Source organism: Coturnix japonica, chromosome 3 (assembly GCF_001577835.2).
Source record: "Coturnix japonica isolate 7356 chromosome 3, Coturnix japonica 2.1, whole genome shotgun sequence".
Classification (NCBI taxonomy): Eukaryota; Metazoa; Chordata; class Aves; order Galliformes; family Phasianidae; genus Coturnix; species Coturnix japonica.
In genome coordinates this window covers 84819456-84841770 of record NC_029518.1, presented here as the reverse complement: position 1 = coordinate 84841770, position 22315 = coordinate 84819456, and the positions used below count along the sequence as shown (strand labels likewise).

General features: G+C 39.0%; 1 protein-coding gene across 1 annotated transcript in view; it reads left to right on the top strand.

Moving 5' to 3' along the window:
- Positions 1-399: 399 nt before the first annotated feature.
- The window catches only part of PXDN (peroxidasin), a 71046-nt gene continuing 49130 nt past the window's right edge, over positions 400-22315 (top strand). The window contains exon 1 of the mRNA XM_015859355.2: positions 400-730. Within this exon, the coding sequence (XP_015714841.1) occupies positions 534-730 (197 nt within the window). The 5' untranslated portion in view covers positions 400-533. The remainder of the gene's footprint in view (positions 731-22315) is intronic.

Below are 22315 nucleotides of genomic sequence, written 5' to 3'. Positions count from 1 at the left end.
TACATGGGAGGAACGGCATTAGATGCACAGAACTTGCATGTTCCCACGGGGGTAACATGAGGTCAGTGCTGTCCTCTTTGCCCCAGTGGACAGGGAGCAAAGAGGACGGAGGTGTGGCTGCAAGCAGTGGTCATAGAGAGTATTGGGGATGCGCACTGATTTTCTTATTTGCGTCTCCTCCTCGTCTTTCTTTCTCATCTGCCTTCTCCCTTTCTTTTCTTTCCCTTTCCCATTTTCTCCCCCCTTCCTCTCCTTTCCCTCCTACCCTCCCACTCCCCCCTTAGTCCCCCAAGGGTCACCTCCCCGTGATCTCGGTGCTCAGCTCTGCTTCCAGCTCGGGGCTGCGGGGCGGCTCCCAGTCTGGAGCCGGCCGGGGCGGTCCCACCGCCGTCCCCTCCTCCTCCTCCAGCCTGCGCGGGGCAGGGGAGCGCCCCGCCGCCGCCGAGCACAGCGGCAGCCGCGGCGCGGAGCTGCTGCCGGACCCCTTCCTCCTCCTCCACTTCCTCCTCCTCCTCCTCCCCCGTCCGCTCAGCATGGCCCCCCCCGGGCTCTGCCTGCTGCTCCTGCTCCTGAGCAGCGCGGGGCTCGCCCCCTCCGCCTCCGCGCAGCCCCCTCCGCAGCGCGGGAGCGTATGGTGCCCCAGCCGTTGCCTCTGCTTCCGCAGCACCGTGCGCTGCATGCATCTGATGCTGGAGAGCGTGCCCGCCGTGTCGCCGCAGACCACCATCCTGTGAGTTACCGGGATCGGGAGGGGATACCTGGCGGGGAGGGGAAGCACTCGGGGCGGTGGTGGAGCCTCGGCCCTTTGTTTGCAGCCGGGGGAGGGGGCTCGGCCCCGCTGCGGAGTTCTCGGCCCGGAGCTCCCGGAGGCTGCGGAGGGAGGGTTTGGCAAGAGGGGAACCGACGGGACGGGTGGATGAGGGCTCTCCGCTCGCTGCGGAGGCGTGGTGTCCATATAGGAGCAAACCGGGATTCAAATGTTGGCCTTGCCCGCTTCGAGACACTACCGAACTTGAGGACGTGCAACCCTACGGACCGTGCGGTCCTGTGCTTTAAGCAGGAGGGACTGAACTGTCAGCTGAAGTGCCCATCCGGTCCTCTGCAGGGTCAGGGCTCGGCTCTTGGGAGCGGGATTGCGGCAGGAAGTTGAAACTAGACGATCTTTGAGGTCCCTTCCAACCCAAGGTATTCGGTGGCTGTGGTTCTGTTGGCTGTAAGATTTGGCGCTGCTGAAACTCAGCACTCGCATTGGTTTTATTGAGACAGTCACCTTCCCAGCCGTTTTTTTCCCCCCTTGACAATAAACACAAAGTTCTAAGGAAGCATTGCGTGCAGGTTCCTGTCAAGGGAAGGGTTTGTTCTGCTGACCCACTCCTGTGCTGTTGCTGCAGTCAGAGCTCCTGGCACCAGCCCTGCCCATCCCTGCGCACATGTACTCGTGCAAGCTGAGCAGTGCTTGGCCCTGGGAATCTTCTTGCTGGGCCTCCTGTAATAAATGGAGTTTTGATTTTGTCAGGTATTTTCAAAGGGGATCCATAAAGCCTCGGTGTGTTTCAGCTTCCAAGTGTTGTTTAATGTGAGGTGTACAGTCATTTAACATTAACTGAGTTCCTCCTTGGCAAGGAGCTTGTCCTTTTGGCAGAGCCCGATCGGTCCGGCAGCGCTTGTAAGCCTTTTAGGGAACAATTCAGGAAGTGGGTGGTTAATGTTTCTTACATTTGAAATAAAGTACATTCACAGAACACCTTCTGCCTGGAGATTACAGGAAACCATGTAAAAGTAGTTGTCCAAATAATCTTAAATAAGTTAAAAATAAATTAAAGATACATATATACAAATTGTGAACTTTAGAGTATTGAGGGGAAACTTTTGTTTCACATTAGAGGTAGTGAGAGATAGAAGAGCTGCAGTGGCACAAAGTGTTTGATGGCTTTGGCCAGGGCGGAGCTCCCCTTACGGTGGGTATTTATAATCTTGCAGTGACTCAGAGCAGAATGTATGAACAATGTGAGCATTATACTCTTCTAACCCCGCTAATATATCAGATTGTCTGCTATCCCAAATCAGAGTGGTCATTCTCGCATAGTACTTCCTGCAATGCAGCAGAAGTAATCAGAAAGAAGTTATGGAGTTATTTTTCAGCTTGATGAAGAACAGTGATTCTCAAAGTAGGCTGTGGGTGATCATTGTTCTTCATAATGTAATGGGGCCTTTTCATCTAGGTATTGGTATTTTCCTTTCTTCAGCAGCTGTCAAGGGACAGCTATAAATAAGCTGAAGTCTTCAGTAGTACAGCTTTTATAAACATGAAGTTACTCCTTCTGTTAGGGCTCTGCTGGATGGGAGTGGGGAGGAGATGAAGTGGAAGATAATCAGGCAGCATGTATCTCTTGGACAAAGAACACTGATAAAACTTCTTTAGCCACAAGCATGGCCAGGTTAGACGTGGCCCTTGGCAACCTGATTTAGTGGATGGCAACTCTGTTCAGAGCAGGGGGTTGGAATTGGGTGGGCTTTAAGATTCCCTCCAACCCAAGCTGTTCTGTGGTATCATTCTATGATTGTATGTAAACATGCTTGCCTACGCTATGAACTGCTTACCTTTGGTTCTAGGAAGTATGGCATCTGTCCGAAGTGCTCACTGATTTACCAAGTGGTGTAATGACCATATTTACCTTACTGCTTTGTGGAACTGCAGTTTCTTTAAAAAAGAAAACTTAAAAAAGCGTGAAATCAAGAGTATGTATTTCAGTGCCAGTTTGATTGTCAGTTACTAATGGATTAAGCCCATTTTTTGGATGTTTGTAAATTCCATATTTGTGTGTGCTTTATTTCTTTCTTAAGACTCAGGTTACCTGTGACGTAATGTTGTAACAACATTGCTGTGCGGTCTTGTTTATAAACATATATTTATTTTGTGTTTTTCCAAACCTTGGTTCTGAAAGCTATTGCATTTTTGGAAGCAGAGTTGACTTCGGTCTACTTCACATATAATTTTTTTCTATGGATTAAAACAGCGTGGGGCCAGAACAACAGTGCAGCCAAATGTTTTTCCCCCACATATCAAAAATGTCTACTCATAATCCCAGGCTCGCTTTTGAAAACTGCTTATAACATTGCTGGTTGCTGACCTTGCCAGTGTTACTCCTGGCTGTACATTTTCTCACTCTTCCTGCTTCCCCCACTTTTTGGCACATCCCCTTCTTTGCTGCAGGCTGGGATCCATGGCTTAGATTTCTTCTGTGCAGGGGCTTCTTGCAGCTTCAGAAGTGCTCATGGCATCTTGCATGAGCATGTGATTTCACCTGGCGTGAGAGGACTTCTCCTGTGTGTAGAAGATGTGATCCTTTTTGTAGCAGGAGCTCTAGGATCCCAATGATACAATCATAGAATGGATTGAGTTGGAAGGGACCTCGAAGATCATCTAGTTCCAATCTACAGCTGTGGGCAGGGTTGCAGACTGGTAGATCGTGTTGCCCTATCCAGCCTTGGCCTTAAGCTGATTTTTCCTTGAGAGGGAAGCCTCATCTCCAGAACTGACTGCAGACCACTTCATGCCTTCAGTGCTGTTGTGGAAGGTTCCTTTAATCTCTATCTGTGAGTACTGGTGTACCCACAGAAATTGTTGTATGTATGAGAACACTGAAGTGGTCGAGGAATGTAAAATTCTGGGTATAGAACTGCTGCTGTCCTCTTTTCACAGAATCACAGAATGACCCGGGCTGGAAGGGACCTCAAGGATCATGTAGTTCCAATCCCCCTGCCTGGCAGGGCCACCAAACATACACATTTACTAGATCAGGTTGCCCAGAGCCCTGTCCAACCTGGTCTTGAACACCTCCAAGGACGGGGCATCCACAACCTCCCTGGGCAGCCTGTTCCAGGACCTAAAGATATTTTAAACACAGAAATCCCTTGTGGGTTTAACAGCCATTTCTAGCTCATCGTATTTGTAATTCTCACAGGAGACCTTTGAGTGTTGAAGCAATATGTTAGTATTTGCATCTTGTCTCAACAGGACCAAAAGCCAAACCTGTCCACAAGTGTGGGTACACATACTTGACCAGTACTGAAATTTGTCCAAAGTTTCACTTGGCAGCACTTGGATACTCTCTCATTCATTTTTTTTTTTGCTAGCTCTATGAGCATGATTGAATTCCCTCTAGTTGAGGCTCAAAGACTGAATAAGAATAGAACCTCACTTACATAGTAAGCAGGTAAGAATTGACCAAAAGCATTTGTAACAAAAGGAAGTGGGTTTGATCTGCACTAAGGATGACATACAAATTACAGAAAAGGAAAACGCAATTCCAGACAAGTCACTTGTAATAGTGTTTGCTAAATATAATTGCTACTTTGACTCTCTCCTGTGTCTGTCGTGAACAGCATAACAGAAGAACTCACTTTTGAATAAGCAAGTGCAGTTTTAAGTGATCAGAGTCTTGTAGGACTTCTTCAATTGTAATCATTCTGGGTGAGTTCCTATTGAAGGGAGTCACTGAAGTTGAGTTGAAGGCAGCAATCTCAGCGACACTTGTTACACCATGCTTTTGGTCACACAGTTTCAACATATTCTACAATTTGGATAGTTTACACATTCTATGAGGACTGCTTTGTAAGTAATGCCTCCTATTTTGTGATGTTGGTGCATGACATCAAAAGTTTATGTTGGTAGTGTGGCAGTAGAGGCTGAACCTTCCCAACAATATTCTGTTACATTTTGTTAACATGTGACAGATGGCCCCACAAGGGAGGTCAGACAAAATGGATTCTGACACAGAAGTGCATGTGAAGCAAAGGTATGTAACTGGATTCCTCCGCATGGAAAAAAATGGCACCCACTGACCCTTAATGAAGCTTGCTGCATGTTTATATGGAGCAAATGGTCAATTTGAGCACAGTGAGGTGGTGGCTGGTGCGTTTCAGCAGTGATGATAGTGATGTGAAAAGCAAGCCATTCTGGACAGATGTGCACAGATGTCGCACCATATAATGAAGAGCGTCTCATTCATCTCATCTCTGTGAATAGGCTAATGGTGGTGACTGTGTTGAAAAGCAGTATTTTGTAGCTGAGAATTTGCTCTGTGAAACAGTGTTACTGTTTCTACTCTTTGTATCTATTGTAGTTTTCATGGAAATAAATAGGAGGCATTACTTTTGGAGTGACCCGCATACAAATTGGAAACTTTTTCCTTTTTTTGACTTCCATCTTGTAGTATAAATGTCAAGGATTCATCCAAAGGGAAAAGGGGAATTACTTTTTAAATTTCATCCAGAGTTTCTAAACAGTACAGTAATGCTTCAGAGTAATGTGATAATTTCTGTGGAATCAGTTCCTGTGTATTCAGAGTGCTAGTGAAATCCATTCTTTTCAAGAACACATGCCTTAATACAATTGGAAAGATACAGAAAACCAAACCATATTTCTCCAATCACATACATCTGGAGTGTAAATGAATTACCAAAGAGATAAGGGTAATGGAAACTTAATGGCATTTTTATATTGATTTGTTGATTACATTATGTCTCCTAATAGAGGCATTTGGGGAAAAGAAATAGGCAATATGTATAATTTCTGTCAGTGCAGGAATCTTTGAGCTATTACAGCAGAATGATGTGTACTACTTGTTTGCAAGTGGTGCATTATCAGTCAGCAAAACTTCATGTCATTCTTATCTCAGAAATGTCAGATTCTTGCTTCCAATCAGATCTTTGAAAACCATTTAGAGAACTTTCATTAGACTAAGGAATTGAGAGCAAATAATTACACCTTGATGCCCTGAGGGACGAAGAGCTGTAGTCTCAAATTGGGGCTATGAGTAAGATCAATCACTTGGCTGCTGAGTATCAATTTATGCATAGTACAAAGATGAAAGATATGCCTCTGGTTTCGGATTTCATTTAAAACATGGTGGTCTATGTATACTTACTGTTAAAAAAAATAAAAATAAAAATAAAAAAATATATACTGGTGATTTCCTTGAAGTGTTTGAGAATAGCTGAATGCAGACATAGATCTTGTCAGACTCTAGACCAGGCCATGAGCTGCATGAGATGCCATGAGTCACCAACAACAATTTCCTTGAATTACTCAAAGCAAGGGAATGGTATAAGATCCTTTCAATAAAGTTGTTCATAGGAATTTTATTACTGACTTCAGATTCAGTTTAAGATTAAAATATCTACATTTATGTGTCTTTACTTAGGGATCCACAGCCATTTTAGATGTCCGAGGTAACCTTTGTCAAGTTCTCTGTTTAAGATTGGGGGGAAGAATATGGGGTAAAATCATATCCATCATTTCCTGCAAGTATCTTACTGTATATTTAATTTAATACAATGTCACCTGAGGAATACATTGTATTATATTGCAGTTAATAAATACAATTTTTGGTTTCCATCTTTTTTACTACAATATATTTATGACTAGTAAATATATTTCGTTTGAATATTAAAATGTTAAACACATATATTTTTAATGGACAGATGCCCAAAGAGAGTATAACAAACGATCCATTTGTCCTAGTACCTGCTCTTTTAGGGCTACTGAATGTACAGTCTGTAAAAAGGCAGGTAGCACAGAGCAATTGTGTAGTGGTTCATTCCTATAATTAATCTGCAGGTAATGGATTTTTCAGCTAAAGACAATTTCAGTAGTACATGAAAATCTTGATGGATTTCTTCTCCACAAATTGTTTAGCCTCTTTTCAACTAACTGAGCTGTTACCTGTCTTTGCTTTTGGTGTTAAAGAATGCTATGCAAACTGCAGAGTGTAAACTGTTGTCTTCTAACGTGTGATGCCTCCAGGTTGCTTGCCTCACTTGGTGTCTCTCAGCTTTGAACATGAACCAATGGATCATGCCAATGTCATCCTGGCCTGCATCAGAAGTAGCTTAGCCAGCCGGAATAGGGGACCCTCACTACAAAGACACTGAGTTGCTCAAGCATGTGCAGAGAAGAGCAATAAAGCTGATAAATGGAGACTTGAAAGGAATAGTTGGGGGTATTGAGGTTGTTTAGTCTGCAGAAGATGAGGCGGAAGAGGGACCTCATTGCTATCTACAACTGCTGAAAGGAGGTTGCAGTGAGATTGGCACTGATGTCATTCCTCAGGTCACAAGTGATGGGACACAAGGAAATGACTTCAGGTTGTCCCAGGAGAGATTAAATTGGATGTTATGAAGAATTTCTCTGTGGAGGGCGTGGTTAGGTGTTGGAGCAGGCTGCCCAGGGAAATGGTAGTCACCCTGGAGGTATTTATTTAAGAGATTTGTGGACATGGCACTACAGGTCATGGTTGGTGACTTGCCTCAATAGATTGTGTTAATGATTGGACTTGATGATCTTGAAAGTCTTTTCCAATTTTTATGATTCTGGTTTTTTTTTTCTGTTGGGAAAGACAGTGAATATTCAGTCCCTTTCCATTGTCTCAGTGCCAACCTGTTTTCAAAACAGAAAACTCTTGTTACTGAAAGGTCAACGTTCCCTAGCTTTCATTATCTGAACTTCCCCTTCCCCTCTCCACTGTGTTTTGAGGTGGTGAAATTATAACTTTCTGCTGTGTTTGCATGGAGATGTCTGGTATGTGAGTTAATGGGGATTATAGAGCAGCTTTGTGAAGGTTTGTTTTTGTTTTCTGTTCCTTTCCTAGTAATTCTCAGCATCCTATATTCATTTCTTGCACTGTTGTTTTCATTGAATCATCAGATGTAGCTAATTATTGACAATAATTAGCAATGATGAATTCTAGCCTCATCCTTCTATTTGCCAAGCTTGCATTGTTTTCTCCATCTAGGTTACTTTATATTTATGTGCATTAGGCCTACGTTTTAATTTCTGAACTAATGGCAGGCGTTCCTAGTCAGACTTTGTGAAAATAAATTAATGTCAAAAGGAGAACTTCGTCGTCTCATTGTTCATCTCTCTTTTACTTCTGAATATATTGAACAGTACAGAACTTGCTACAGATAACTGGAACTCTGCAGGTGACTTCGTTTTACAATGAAAATTTACCATTTGCTGCCAGTATCTTCTTATATGATTATCTGGATTGTGTAAAATATTTGCTTCAAATAGCTGCTTCAAAAAATTGTCACTGGGAGTTTGGTCTGTGGTTATCCTAAAGCTTTTTCACTTGTTCTACCAAAGCTTTTTAGAAAACTATGAATCTAGATGTGTGGATCGGTGTTGCTGTCTAAACCCACAATTGAAAATCCCAGTTGAAAACCCACAGTTTTAAATGTTTTTGTTTTCCCAGTTCTTCTGACTGTTAACTTCAGTGCTTCAGTTGCTACTCAGTTTTTCCAAACAACAAAATTAAAAGAGATGAATTGTATTATTTTTCACCATTGCTTTGGGGAATCTTCAGGCACGAGGGACATTGAAAAGAATAAGAAATTTATGAGTAGCAGGGATAAACATGGGATTAGTTAGTCATTGGAAAGAGTAAGAAATGAATGCTTGGACTTGAGTTAACATACTCTTTTTGCCCTAATTCCCAAAGAAGACTGATAGAAAAACAACAGGGAGATGCCTATCTCTTGTATCATCAGGAGTGTCTGTATCTGAGACTCGTGGATAGAAGTGAGTTTCATCTAACATTGTAGTAAACACATGCCTAAGAGAAATCACGATGAATAAATATTCCAACCTCCACCATTTTTCTGAGTAGATTTTACTGACTTCTCTCCCAGGTGATGTCAGTATTCATTAAGAGAAGAGAAGGGAGTATCATTTGCCAGCAGGAGATTATTGAATAGTTCAGTTGAACAGGAGCTTCAAAGATCATTGCATCCAACTGTCTGACCACTCCAGGGCAACCTGAATGTTAAAACTTACTACTGAGGTCCAAAGGCCTCTTGAGCACTGACAGGCACGGGGCACGAACCACCTCTCTTGGAATTCTGGTCTAGTGTATAACCACCCTCAGAATAGAGAAATATTTCCTTACGCTGAGTCTGACCCTCCCCCGGTGCAATTTTGTATCATTTATGTATGTAACTTCATCATTTGGATTTTAAATAAAAGTTAAGATGTCGATGTGTGTTCATAGATTAGCTTGTAAAGAAACTAGGTTTAAATTAAAAGGACAGAAGCCTCGCAGAAAATAAAGCAGAAAATATAGCTGATAAGGAAGAGGTAAAGATAGAAGGAAGCATGGAAAGAAGGATGACATAGTATAATAGGAGAAATTGCTCTTGCTATTATGAAAAACAGCAGATAACAATTATTCAAAAAGTAACAAAGAGAAATAGTGTGCAGTGTGCAAAATTGCATCATTTTTTATTATTTGAATTACAAAATATCCTTTTACAGGACATTTTTGTTTTGCATATTGTGTAAAATAAAAATATTCTATTAATGTTTTCAGGCCCCGATCTTACTTTAAACAATGGAGAAATGAACTGTAAATTTTCACTCATCCTGATTTGTCTCTCGGAATGGTATTTTTTTCAATTACTTGTTGTTGGATCCATATTTCTGAGTTTTCCCACTTCTTTTGTGATCAAATATTTTGAACACTCTCAACTTGCAAATGTGACCTTATGGTTAGCTTTATATTCCTGAGTACTGCTCAGGCTTCTGAGTCTTTCTGAACTTAGACATTTACTGAGTCTCATTCCAGCAAGTTGAACTATGTGTGTACAGTAATTCTTCACCTTACAGAAAAAGGTCCATTTATAAGGAGGCATTTAAAAGCTGTAACACACAGGGTAAGAGAATTTTATGTATAAAAAGTCAGTTCATACTTTAAAGTCTTGTGTGCATGTGTTTTATTTGTGCTTGTACATGCTACACATACAGCGTGTATCTGTGTGTATGCGTATATACACATAGTAAAGCAGAAGCAACTGAGCCAAACTGTCAATCATTTGTTCCATTTGGATTTGATGAAAACAAAACAAAAATAACTTCACTTTATTACTGCAAATATGGGCAGAGTTTCAAGGCAATCCAGAGAGATGGTGCAATGAAGGCTGGCTGAGCTGGAATAGAATGACTCAAATATTTCCTTTTGCTTCCTTCACTTATCTGGCTGCCAGATTTGACTTTTTTTTTTTTTTTTTTTTTTTCTGTTTATTTTTGGTATGGAGTTATTACTGTTGCTAATGAGAGTCAATTGAGTCTTTTAAAAATAAAACTGAATGCAAGTTTGATTTATTGCAAATAACAAGGAGTGTTACATCTCATGAGAAAGACAGAGAGAGATTGGTGTGTGCTCTCAGCTTCACCCCCTTTTGTTTAATCTAGATGTGTGTACTAGTTACTTGTAGCAATGATTAGGATACTTAAGTGTTTGGGCAGTGCCTGGCACGGCTTCTTATACCCTGTTAAAGCTTCTAGAATGAATGCAGTAAAGTTTGGTACAGTGCAATGTTCTGTTTTGGTTTTCTCCTGAGTTTCCCTAAGTAAAAAAACATCTATATTAATTGAACTCCAAAATTGGTTGTAATGGTGATGACATGGCTCCCTTTTCTGGTATGATCTGTTGTTGTTTGGATTTTCAGATCTTTTATTCTCTTTCCAATTACCACTCCCCAGATCTTTCTGAAAATTTTCAGCATTCTTTCCCCTTACATCACCTATTACAACACTGCTTACTGCCTGGCTGCTCTGAAAAATGAAAACAATAATACTTTGTACATGGCATTACCTTAAGAGTAATAACTACTTTTGGCAAGCAGAATGGTGACTGCTAAATGTCAGCAGTGTGTTAGCCAGACTGCTGGTTTCAGCTCCTGCTAGCTGTTTGGCTTTGGGTTTCCCTTATAGGAGATAAAATATAGCATGACTGAGTCTGTACTTGTTTGGTGTATCTTCAGGCAAGTGCAAGCATCTGTGACTGCGTGAAATGCAGTACAGGTTTTCAGACTTCTCAACACAGTTAAATTCAGAACCACAGAATCAACAAGCTTGGAAAAGACCTCTGAGATCCTCCAGTCCAACCATCCACCTACCACCAGTATTTTCCCACTAAACTCAATACAACATCTAAATATTCCTTGAGCACCTCCAGGCACAGTCACTCTACCAGCTCTCTGGGCAGCCTGTTCCAGCACCTGACAGAAGCTTACAGCCTCTGTCCAAGGTCCACCTTGTTCTACAGATGGTAAATATTTTGTCTTTCCATGGTTTTGAGTGGCCACTTGAATGTAAAGTCACACTTTTTGATGTTGGATGTTGCAATCTATTTAATGACCGTTTCAATATGTCTGTCATCAATATGATTCAATTAATCTGTCATCAATATTCTAAACTTTAAAGTGTGTCTGGGTCAAAGTCTTGTAATGTTTTGAAAGTGGGCAAGAATTTTTTTTTTCCTTATTGAAAGTGTGTGGTCTGGTGCAGTGATAACTCTAGAGAGCCAGTCTAAAAGCAGAATGAATACTTTATGTCTCCTGTGTACCTTGCTCAGATAATGTAAAAAGCTAGAGGGTCAGTGTGGTAGTATGGCATTGTGTGTATGAAAAGCACACAGTGACAAGTTGCTGCTGGGAGGCTGCCTTTTAAGGGATATTTTGTCACTCTTTTGTTTGGAGATAGTTATTTGAGTTCATGAAAAAAAGGTTTTGTTTGTCATTTTGATAAATGTTCTCTGAGAAACTTGAGAGATAGGAGTATTTTAGGGTGTTTTTTCAAGACGTGAACTGAAACATAAAATTCAGTTCTTTGACCTAGGTGACGTTCTCTGTTTCCATATGGAAAGACCCAGATGTTTGATTTCAAGAAATGTAGAGCTGTGACAGGGCCTCAAGAGCAGTGGGAGCAGTGTGGTTGTAGGAGAAGGTGATTTGCTCTGGCCAGATTGAATTCATTAACTTGCCGATTTAATTTTATTGGCCTAGGTGAAGACTAAGTAAATGCAATAGCACTCATATAGGGTACTCAGCTGAAGCAAATCAATTAAAATAGTCACTCATTAGACTTTAGTTTATAGCTAATGCTAACATTATGTGTAGATTGAAGGCATAGCTGATTACTCACAGGCTTTCTGTGAAGACCTTTCTTTGTACAGACATCCACTATGCTTTGCTTAAAGCAGGTCTGTAAAACTCAGATTATTCTGCTTCCTGAATGTTCCAGCAGTAAGTTAAATCACTTGAAGCACTTTACTGACAGCACTGGGAAAGTTTTCTATTTTCAATGAACTTAAAATGTGAACAACACTCAGAGAACAGATAAAAGAGGTAGGCAGATACGATGGTCACTCTGAAATAATGCCTCCTGTTTTATGATGTTGGTGGTATGGCAGTAGAGGCTGAAGCTTCTAGGCAACGTTTTGTTGCCAATTCACAGATGGCAACTGAGGGGTACTCTGACAAAGTGGGGCCAAACGTGGTAGCGAGTCTGCTGTTTTTAACTGCAGAGTAGCAACTCTTAAGTGGATGGGACCTCAAATGCCCATTCAGCATAGTGCTATCTCTAGGTCTACTGACAGGACACAGGAAGGATCTTCCCCTCTGGAGACCAGGGCAAGGGTATGAGCAGGCAGTGCCTGAGGATGAGAGACTGCACCCGCAGCACTGCTGTAGTGTCTGTTGCCTGAGGAAACTTTCATCAGCAGAAGTTTGTGCTCTTGAGAGGTTGAGGGCTAGGTTTGTGGCTTGGACTCTTCAACATCTTGAATTCTACTTAGACATCCTAAGCACTTTGGAAATCCCAGTTTTAAATTGGCATCTGTATGCCTCTGGCTTAAAGGATGTGTTTGTCATTCTGACTGCCCTGGCCTTACCAAAATTATATTTCAGCATGAGTCTAGGGGGTTTTATGTTTGGTTGGTTGTTTGCTTGTTCCAGGTAATTATTATTTATTTATTATTGTTTATTATTATTTTGCATATAATCCTTACAGGAAATATTTTATTTTTTTATTTTTTTTTCACTCAACTTTACAACAGTTTTTTAGTACTTGTGGAAATATTGGCCAATTATACATTACCAAGAGGTGTTAAAATACAGTTTTGAATGGCAACAACTTATTAAGGATCTATGACTCATAGCTGAGAAGTGATTAGTGAGTATGTGCTATTACTGCAACTATGTTTTTTTAAATGTTTCTCAGCAGACAGTACTCATGAACATCCATATGTATATATTTATTTTGAGATATTTATAGTGAATATTAACAGAAAATTGTAAATCTAATATATTTAAGTTGCTCTTCTATTTAATCTGTTAATGATGGTATGTACCTGTGTGATTTATTTCACCCTTCTTGAGTGGTCGGGGAACTTTTGCCACATTATTAGTTTATAAAATAGGGATTATACCTTTTTATGTTTAAAAGCGAAACCAAACCATAAACAAATTCAAGAAGAGAAACACCTTACCACCACCACAGAAACACCCTATGAGAGGTTCTTATGTTCTTTTTTGGTGCTGGCTGCCAGCTGTAGTTTCTCATTTCTCTCCATTGTCTTCTCTGTCACTTTGCAAAAATAGCTGGAAAATAAGGGACAAAAAACCAAGCGCTTTCCTCTGAATCATTTTCCTGACTTCTGTACGCTGTGATGAATGCAAACAATGGTACTAGCCCCAGTGGAGGGGGATGGCCTGGAAAGGAGCAGGAGGGAAGGAACTACTTCAGCCACTGCTGCCACTGGGGGAAACTGGGAACTGGTCCCTGAGGCTGCTCTCCTTGTCACCAAAATAGTCATGATCTCAGGGAAAACCTTAGTAAGACAGCTCTGGATAGCTTTGAAGGGACTTATCTGGGGAAAGAGCAGTCCCACCAGTGGCTCTGCTGAGGAGGTTATAGCTTGTTTGTAAGTGGGGCAATGAAAGCCAGAATGTATGTTGAAATACATTCAGATACATTCAAAATGGAAACATCAGCTTGAATTGTAACCTTAAAATGGCATTAAACTGTGAAGGTGGCTGTAGAACAGAACATTGACTTCACTTGTACTCAGAAAATGAATTTCTTTGCCTTAGGAATTACGTGTAAAAACATTTTTGTCTGTTTCATGACTATTTTTTGGACTTTATGAAGATGATGAAATAATTACAGAAACATTAAAAAATGCCTTTTAATTAGTTGTTGACTTAGTCCTGGCAATATTAGAACTGCAAGAAACACGGTGCTTGACTTATGACAAGTAAATGTGATCTCCTGAGGCCACTGGAATTTGAAATAACAGGAAACATACACAGGGCTAGAAAGACTGATTTGGAAATTTCAGACATATCTATAATTTGCAGGTATCCAAACTCCAACATTTTTTTTAACTAGTCAATCCTAATTTACTTTTGGTAGAGAAAGTAGAAATAAAGTAAATAAGAAGTAAATAATGTAAAGGAAAATAAAGTTTCAGTTATTTTACTTAGAGTCTACTATCAGAGGTAAAATGTAGTGGCTTTTTATTTGATATAACCAATATATAATTCCTATTAATATTTTATTTATTCTCTTTGCATGCTCTGAAACACAACCTTTTCCCTAATGATTAGGAAGCGGGAGTGGGAAATTAGTAGGGGGATATGGCAAGTAGCTCTAAACTTGCCTTAATTTTTTTAATGATGATTTTTATGTTGATGCTAGGATGGATGTACCGAGAGGAACAAGAAAGAAGGGAATGATCTTTATTTCCAGAGAGCCATTGTGTTGGATGTATTATGGTCATAACCTTTCTTGTAAGGGTAGATTATGGTGCTCTTCATAGGCAGAAACTAAGAACTTATCTTCCCCTTTCAATAAAGGAATGCAGAGATGCTTGTGCTGAGATTGTCTGTGCTGATGAGGAACAAGGAGACAAATATAATCAGAGTTCTAACGCAACCCCGTTACTCCCCATTCTTGCCTTCCCAGGAGTACAAGGAGCCGAAGGCAGAACAAACAAATTGCAATTGATCTACTCTGGCTGCCTGTCCTTAGCCTCAGGAAGCAGAAAATCCAGTCCCTAGAGCTGCAGCTTTTGCAGCAAGGTGACCTGGGATTTTCCCTGTGGCAGAAGAAAGAGCTGTCGCTTTGTATGACAGCGGCAGGCTGCAGCTGCATGCTTGTACCTGTGTTTTTGTTTCTGTTGTTTGTGCCAGCCAGTAGTGCTTTCTGTATGACTGATAAAATGTCCTTGGATTCCATAAGAACAGCATCCAGATAAATTCTAACAACACCCCTGAGGATGTTTGAGTGCAGTATGGCCATTGCTGTATTATTGGAAAGTATTTACTTGGTTGGAAATATGTTCTGATAAAGTCTTTCTAGTAGAAAGGGAGGAGTGGCACGTTGATTTATGATTAATAGAGGCTTTTGATTTAAGTTTAGATATTATTTTTCGCTGCAGTGATTTCTTCAGCTTTCCACATTCTTTGGATTGACATTGATCTTGTATCACAGGACATTTTAAACTGAAGGAATCAAAAAAGACATTCTTTATAAGGTCACTGGCATTGTAGATACTGAATGTTATTCACTGAGAGCTCACAAGCACTGCATCAGACCCATTTTTATCAGTGGACTAAGTTAACTACCAAAATGAGTCGAGTCAGGCAAAAACCTAATGGATGGTCTTTTTGGATCACAGATGTATATTTTTCTCAAACTCGTGGTTCAGCCCTGTCAGAAATAATCGTCTTAAGACAGGAGCTCCTCTGGGACATGTCCTGTGTGAGAACTTGAGGGCGATAATGTTTCTTTCTGGCTTTCAGTTCTTTCCTCTGAATATATCAGTATTTCACAGAGAGATAATTTAGACTTAAGTGGCCTCTTGAGACAGAAAAATGCAAAAACATTTAGCAAAATGGTAGGTAAGAAAACAAAAGATTAGTTTATGATTGTAGCTTAAAAAAGTACTTTTGAGGGGATTTTCACTGTAGTAGTTTAGATAACCATTACCTGTAAAACTAATTATCGCAACATCTGTTGCAGTGGCTCCTGGTATTCCATGCACTCATTACTTTCCCTTTTTTGGTATCTTCTTCAATGTATTGCAGAGGGTAAATTTTTTTTTGTTTTTATTTCTTTTTTTAGTTTAAAAGTACATTTGAAACTGTAAATATTGAGAAGTAAACTGAAAATAAGCAATATCTCTTTACAATACAGGCTGCCAGTTATCCATTCAGTCCTTGCTTGATGCAAGCTGTTCAAGTGTTTTTGTTAACACAGCATCATGTACACCTATGATGCTCTATTTTCTTGGGCACTGAACGAACAAGGGGCATGAAAGCAGCCCTTTGCTGGGGATATTTAGTCAGAAATAATTGGTTATGAGTCATGACTATACTGTCAATCTTTTTTATTATTTAGTTTTAGAAATAAAATAGATGCCTGAGGGAAATAAAAATAGATTTCACCTTTACATGTTAGATGCACAAATAGAATTATGTCTACCAATAATAAAACTTTTTTTCCCCCCTTAAATGTAGCATGAGAGTTAGGCACAATTATAACATTTTGAATTTCCACGTAAAGTTTTTCTGGAGTGTATGATTTTTGAAAACTCTGAGGGTAGATAAGATAATGAGCCAAGATCATGCTAAAGTAAGATTTCCATGTGTAATTCTTGCCCAAAACTTTGATCCAGCAAATCCTGCTTGAGTCTTATTAAAAGCTCTGCATAGCTGGTTGGAAAAATTGGCAACAAGGGCAACAGAGGGATCTACAGACTTAGTAAGACAATACTGCATTGCATTTCACTGAATTCACATTTAAATGTTTTCCTTTCAACTGTAATGGCAAAATAATTGTTAGTTAAAACAAATCCTTAGCTATTGGAGAAGGCTAGATCATGCTTTCCATTCACCAAAACTGCACCTGATAAAGATATGTATTTTTAAAGCATAAACTTGGAGTGAATTTTAACAAGTCTTACCTATTCATACCAGTCTGGCATTACTTAAATAGTAGTAAAAAAAAAATAAAAATCACCCAGATTTATTTTTTTTATATTTTTGTAAATATGTTTTTGTGATCCAAATGAGTACTGCCAAAGTTTCTGCATCCAGTTCTTCAGAGTTCAGTATATTGATGATCCTCGTGCTTACTTTTCTTACTAAAATTATAGCATACTAAATATTATCGACTGTAATAGCCATTTACGGTGCAAGACTTTCCCATCTAGGCATGGCAGCTTTATTTTACATGCTCAATTTTGATGTACATACAATAAAATCTCAGTCTAAATGAGAGGAAGTCACATACTGTATATAGTAATTAGACTTGGGTAGAATTCATCCAGAAAATGAATCAAGAGGAAAAGGATAATGACATGATTTTATTTGTAAAATAATTGCTAAGGTTAAATCTTAAAATCAGGCAAAAACAATGCCTTCGTATTCTAGAAAATATCATGGTGCTAGTAGTGAGGATTAATGTAAGTACTGTAATAGCTGAAAGTGGGTTTTGGTTTTATTTTTTTAAAGTGGTGGATTTCTCTTTGTTTGTTCAACAAAGTGACACTTTTTTTTTTTTACAGGGCAGTAGTTAAAGCAGCATTAAAGTGCCATTGACATCATCCAGTTACTGCCCTGACTTGATTATATAACCTCTTTTGTGCAATTTTCATGCTCTGCTCTGTTTGAATGTTTTTACTATGCTGATGGCTGTTTTTCATTTCCTGCTGGGATGACCTTGAATAAAAAAAGAATAAGAATAAAGTAGACATAAGCAATATAGCCTTGCTGGCATTTGCAGTTCTTTTGTTCTGTGTTGAGAAACATAGTAGTTTGGCATTTATGGTATAGGTTATTTCTGCTGGGTTGTAATTAATCTTCGGTTGTTGGAAAAAAATTAATGTGTTTCTCTTATTTCATTCCTTTGAATGTGCTGATAGTGAAGTGATATGCATATGATGATTCATAGTTTTTTAGAAAGTCTGAAGAGGGGTAAACAAATGGTCAATGCAATTGTCATTCTTTAAATTAGATTATTAATAAAACCTGTTAAATCCAGTAGATCTACTGATATTTATCCATTATTGTATTTATTTAACTTCTTATGTTTCTTTTTCTTTAAAGGGAAAAATCAATTAACAGGTGTGCACTTCTCTCTTGATTCAATGTATATCATGCAGATGAGTAAAATAATACCACGTCTTTAGCATCTGGATCTCCTTCAGACTTTTTATATCTATGTGTTTCACAGAGATTATAGCAAGAACATCATCATTTGGAAGCATTTTGCTTTATTCCTGCTGTTTCTTATCAAAACAAAGTCATTGCTTCCTTTTAATCCATCATATTAAAGTGATAAACGTTGTATTACTGTACAGTTTACAGTCATTTTTAGAGGAAGAGTTTTAGATTTAAATAATTTTCACTGGAGATTTTAAGTGTCTACATTTGTGGTAGTGTTTTGGTGTATGGCTTATACTTGTATGGTCCAAATTTCTTTTTCATTTTTTAAGATACTTAGGACAGTAGCATTGTTCCCCATATTTCTAGCTTGCCTCTGTGGTTATTTTGCTTCTTTTGAACTGAGGCAATCTATCTGATTTAAGACATGATTGAATTTAAGAACTTCCTGTCCTAAATTGATGCTAAAGTACTATAGTTAGCCTGTGAAATGGCATAGTGGTGAGGTACTTTCATTCACTGCTAATCAAGTTTCAGGGCTTGATTTCATTTGGAAATGTTAGAGTACTTTCTTTTATTCAATATAATAAAATCATTCATATGTCAGCAGTGCATTTCAAGCTTTAGCATGTGATATGACTATTTCATCCAAACCGCCTTTTTTTGTTTTCCCCCAAAATTCAAATATTTTCAAATTAAACTCTGGAATAAGATGCTTTTTGTATGACAGATGAATATAAATGCTGATCTAAACCTGAATTTAAGTGTGCTGTTCTGCTTTCCCATAGGTAAATTTGTTGTACTTGTATTCTGTTTTGATGAATGCTGTTTCTGGAGAAATTTGTTAGTCATATTTTTGGAGGAATTTTTTTGGTTACCATGTAATTTTTCTTATTACGAGGGTATGAATCTGATTTATACTTAATTAGATATTAAAACAGTGCACTGGAAACTAGTCCTCCAGAGTAAGATTAACATATGTTAGTGTAAAACAGTATTTAGTTTGTGCTCTTGATTTTATCCGATATTATTAAGTCAAAAAGTAGATATTTCCATTTTTGGACAAGAAAAAATTAGGCAAAATGATGGTATATTACAGTTGAGTAAAGGAATCATAGAATGGTTTGGGCTGGAAGGGACCTTTAAGATCATCCAGTTCCAACACCCTGCTATAGGTCCCACTAGACCAGGTTTCTCAAAGCCCTATCCGGCCTGCCTTTGAATGCCTCCAGGGTGGAAGCATCCACAACCTCCATGGGCAACCCTTGTACAGGATGAATATGTTTGAAAGCTATATAGCTCACTGTATATCTATCCCTCTGTGTGATATTCATGCTCTTAAATATTTATTCATTGCTTTATTTTATAGAATGCTTTTCTAAACTCAGATTGCATTTATATGCCCAACTATTGCCTTGCACATCAGAGTGTGTTAACAGAGTTCTCACACTTTCTGTTGCTGTGTGCTGCCAGGACAAACTAAAATAGGGCGTTGTGGAGTCGTGTGAGTGCTGTCACAGGAAAATTAGGTTGTATGTGGCAGTAAGATCTGCATAATTTTCTTTAACATTTGTACATTTAGAAGCTTTCTTTTTGTGGAATTAGAAATATTGTTTAAAATTATTCTGTATTGCTAATTTGCAGATGTTATTAGTTTATTGTTAAGAATGGACTTCCCTTAAAAGGGAAGGGACTAATGGACGTGTTTAGTTCAAACAGGTGATTTATGAGGAGCAAAGTTAATTTCCATCTGGATGAAAAGGCCTGTAGCCCAGCTTGTTACCACGAACACTTTGTCGCAAAAAGGAAAACAAATGCTTTGTGTTTAAAATTTTACATATCACAAAGAAAGTGTAAATGAGAGGCATAACTTCAGAAAGTTCAACATATTAGATAAATACTCATCTTTTTGCGTCACATGAAACCGATTTTTTTATTTATGGCTACTTATTTTGCAGTTAGTTGTATGCTATACAATGAGATATCGCATGACAAAACCCTCACACCAGCTTTGCTGCACTCTGCTGTGTGCCTCAGGCAGTGCACGGCAGTGTGCATCCAGGGCGCCCAAGTGTCGGATGGGCAGCGTGCTCCATGGCACGTTCTTGGCTGCGCTTAACCAAACGTTTCCTGGTTGTGGCCCACAAATTAGCATGGAGCAGTTGATACAGGGCCAGGAAATTAATCCTGGGAGTAGGCTTTACCGCATGTAGTTGAGATGCTGTATGTGAATGAGTGCTGATAGATAATATTAGCAAAGCATTTAGGGAGAACTAGCTTGAAGAAAAGATGCTTAGGAACAGGATCATAAGCCCAGAGAATTCCATACAGAAAATTGCAGGAGCAGACTTTTCCCCAAATGTACTTTTGTGTCAAGTCTAGGTCAAATTTGAAAGGAGTAAATGTAATCACTGTGGACTATATAGTTAAAGGCATAATGTGAATTAGGAGCTAGGTATACTAGGTTTGTCTGAAGAACTCAAAGCATGGCAATTGGTTTTGGATTTTTATCCAAAAATTATTACAGTATCCTGAAATCCCATGCTGTCATTGCAAGGGCATAATTTTTATTGGATATTCCATTTATAGCTTGTTTCATTTTGTTTTGTTTTCTTATTTCACTGATAAATGGTAACTGATGAGGAAGGTGAAAAAATGACAGTAAAAATGTAGGTGGGCTGCTTGGGGCTGCAGCTTCAGCCTGCTGATGCCACGTGGCAAGATGGTGGCTGTCAGGATTGTGGAGGCCTGGAGCACAACGCACAGCGGGGATACGGTTGGTTTGCAAAAATAGAATGAGGGTGAAAGAGAAGTGAATAGACAGGGAGCAAGCTTTTGTGAGTAACAAGGAAGATGATGGAATGATTGAGCAGGAGCTAGACTGAAAAAGAAAGGGAGGAAGAAGGTCATCCTGTTGCTTAACTGCACAACCTCAACAACACAAAATATTTTTGAAGCATGATAGCTCCCTGCTTGTTTGCTGTCTCACTGCTATTTAGTTAACCATTTCCACCTCCCGAGGACTGTTTCTCATCTCAGACATTCTCCAGAACATTTGTAGCCTCTCCAAACTTGCCAGCACCTTTGTACTTAATACAGCTAGTAATTCCTTCTACCATCACTGTTCTGAAATATTTAATACCTTAAGGCAGATTTCTAAAGAGTTCCACATGATGCAAACTTTCAGTTCAGTAACTAATCTTATTTGCTGTCTTTTCTCTGACTAACTGAACATTTGTTTTACAGAACTATCCTCTAAAGGATATTTCTTTTATATAAGTAAATGACCCATATCAAACAGCTGTACTAATCTGCATAATGTATACTCTATTTCCCATATTCATGGTTTACTGTCCTGTTATATTAGGAATTTAAGACAGTTGGGAACAATATATTACTGAGAAATCTACAGTGGTGATTAATGTTTTTATCCTCTATGCACAAGGTATATCTCATGAAGAATAATTATAGTGATTTAGAGAACAAAAAGGGAGTATATTCTTTATTTTGAGCAGCATTCTCTGCATAATCTGCTTCATTCTTTATTGTAGTGAATTTTATGCCTAAAGAAAAAAACCTCAGCAATAAGAGGTGTTGTTTCCTCTCAAGGAAGATCACTCTCTTGGAGGAATGTATAGAAATCTTCATTCTGAAATTTAGTCACATTAACATCGATTTGTTGGATTTTTTTCTTTTTTTCCTGTCTTAGTGTAGTTGTATTGTTAACTTTAAGCTAAGTGTAATTAATCTGTATAAGAATGTATTTTTGTCATCATAGCTTTCTGTGAAGTATTTTACTTGTGGATAGTTTCTGATACCAAGTTCATTGGACTCTACTGAAAATTTGGGTGCAGTGCCTTGTTGCAGCTGCATGAATACCTTTATATAGAATGAAAGCAAACGGTTATGACTTAAAACATTCTTTATTATTTAACCTCAACAGGTTAATATCAGAAAGCACATATTGGTGGGATTTGGGATGCACAGTATATAATTATTTTGCTTGATGTTGCTAATCCAGAGTTACCATAGTGAAATACTGCAGAATGGATTTGACATGTCAAAATTGTGCTTCATGGAGGAAAGGGGTCTGTTGCATTCATGGAAGTGCTTATTTATAAGCCTGCCCTACAGTGTAGGGAGTAGATTTGCTTTCCATATGGATGAATGTATATCTATACTGTGTCTAAAAAGACATTCTGCATTGTAGCTGTGCTTAGTTTGAATAAATATTGTTTTTTAATTGTGGGCCTTTTTAAAGAAATATAATGAAATTTTAAGTTTCCTCTTGTTTAGGAGCTAG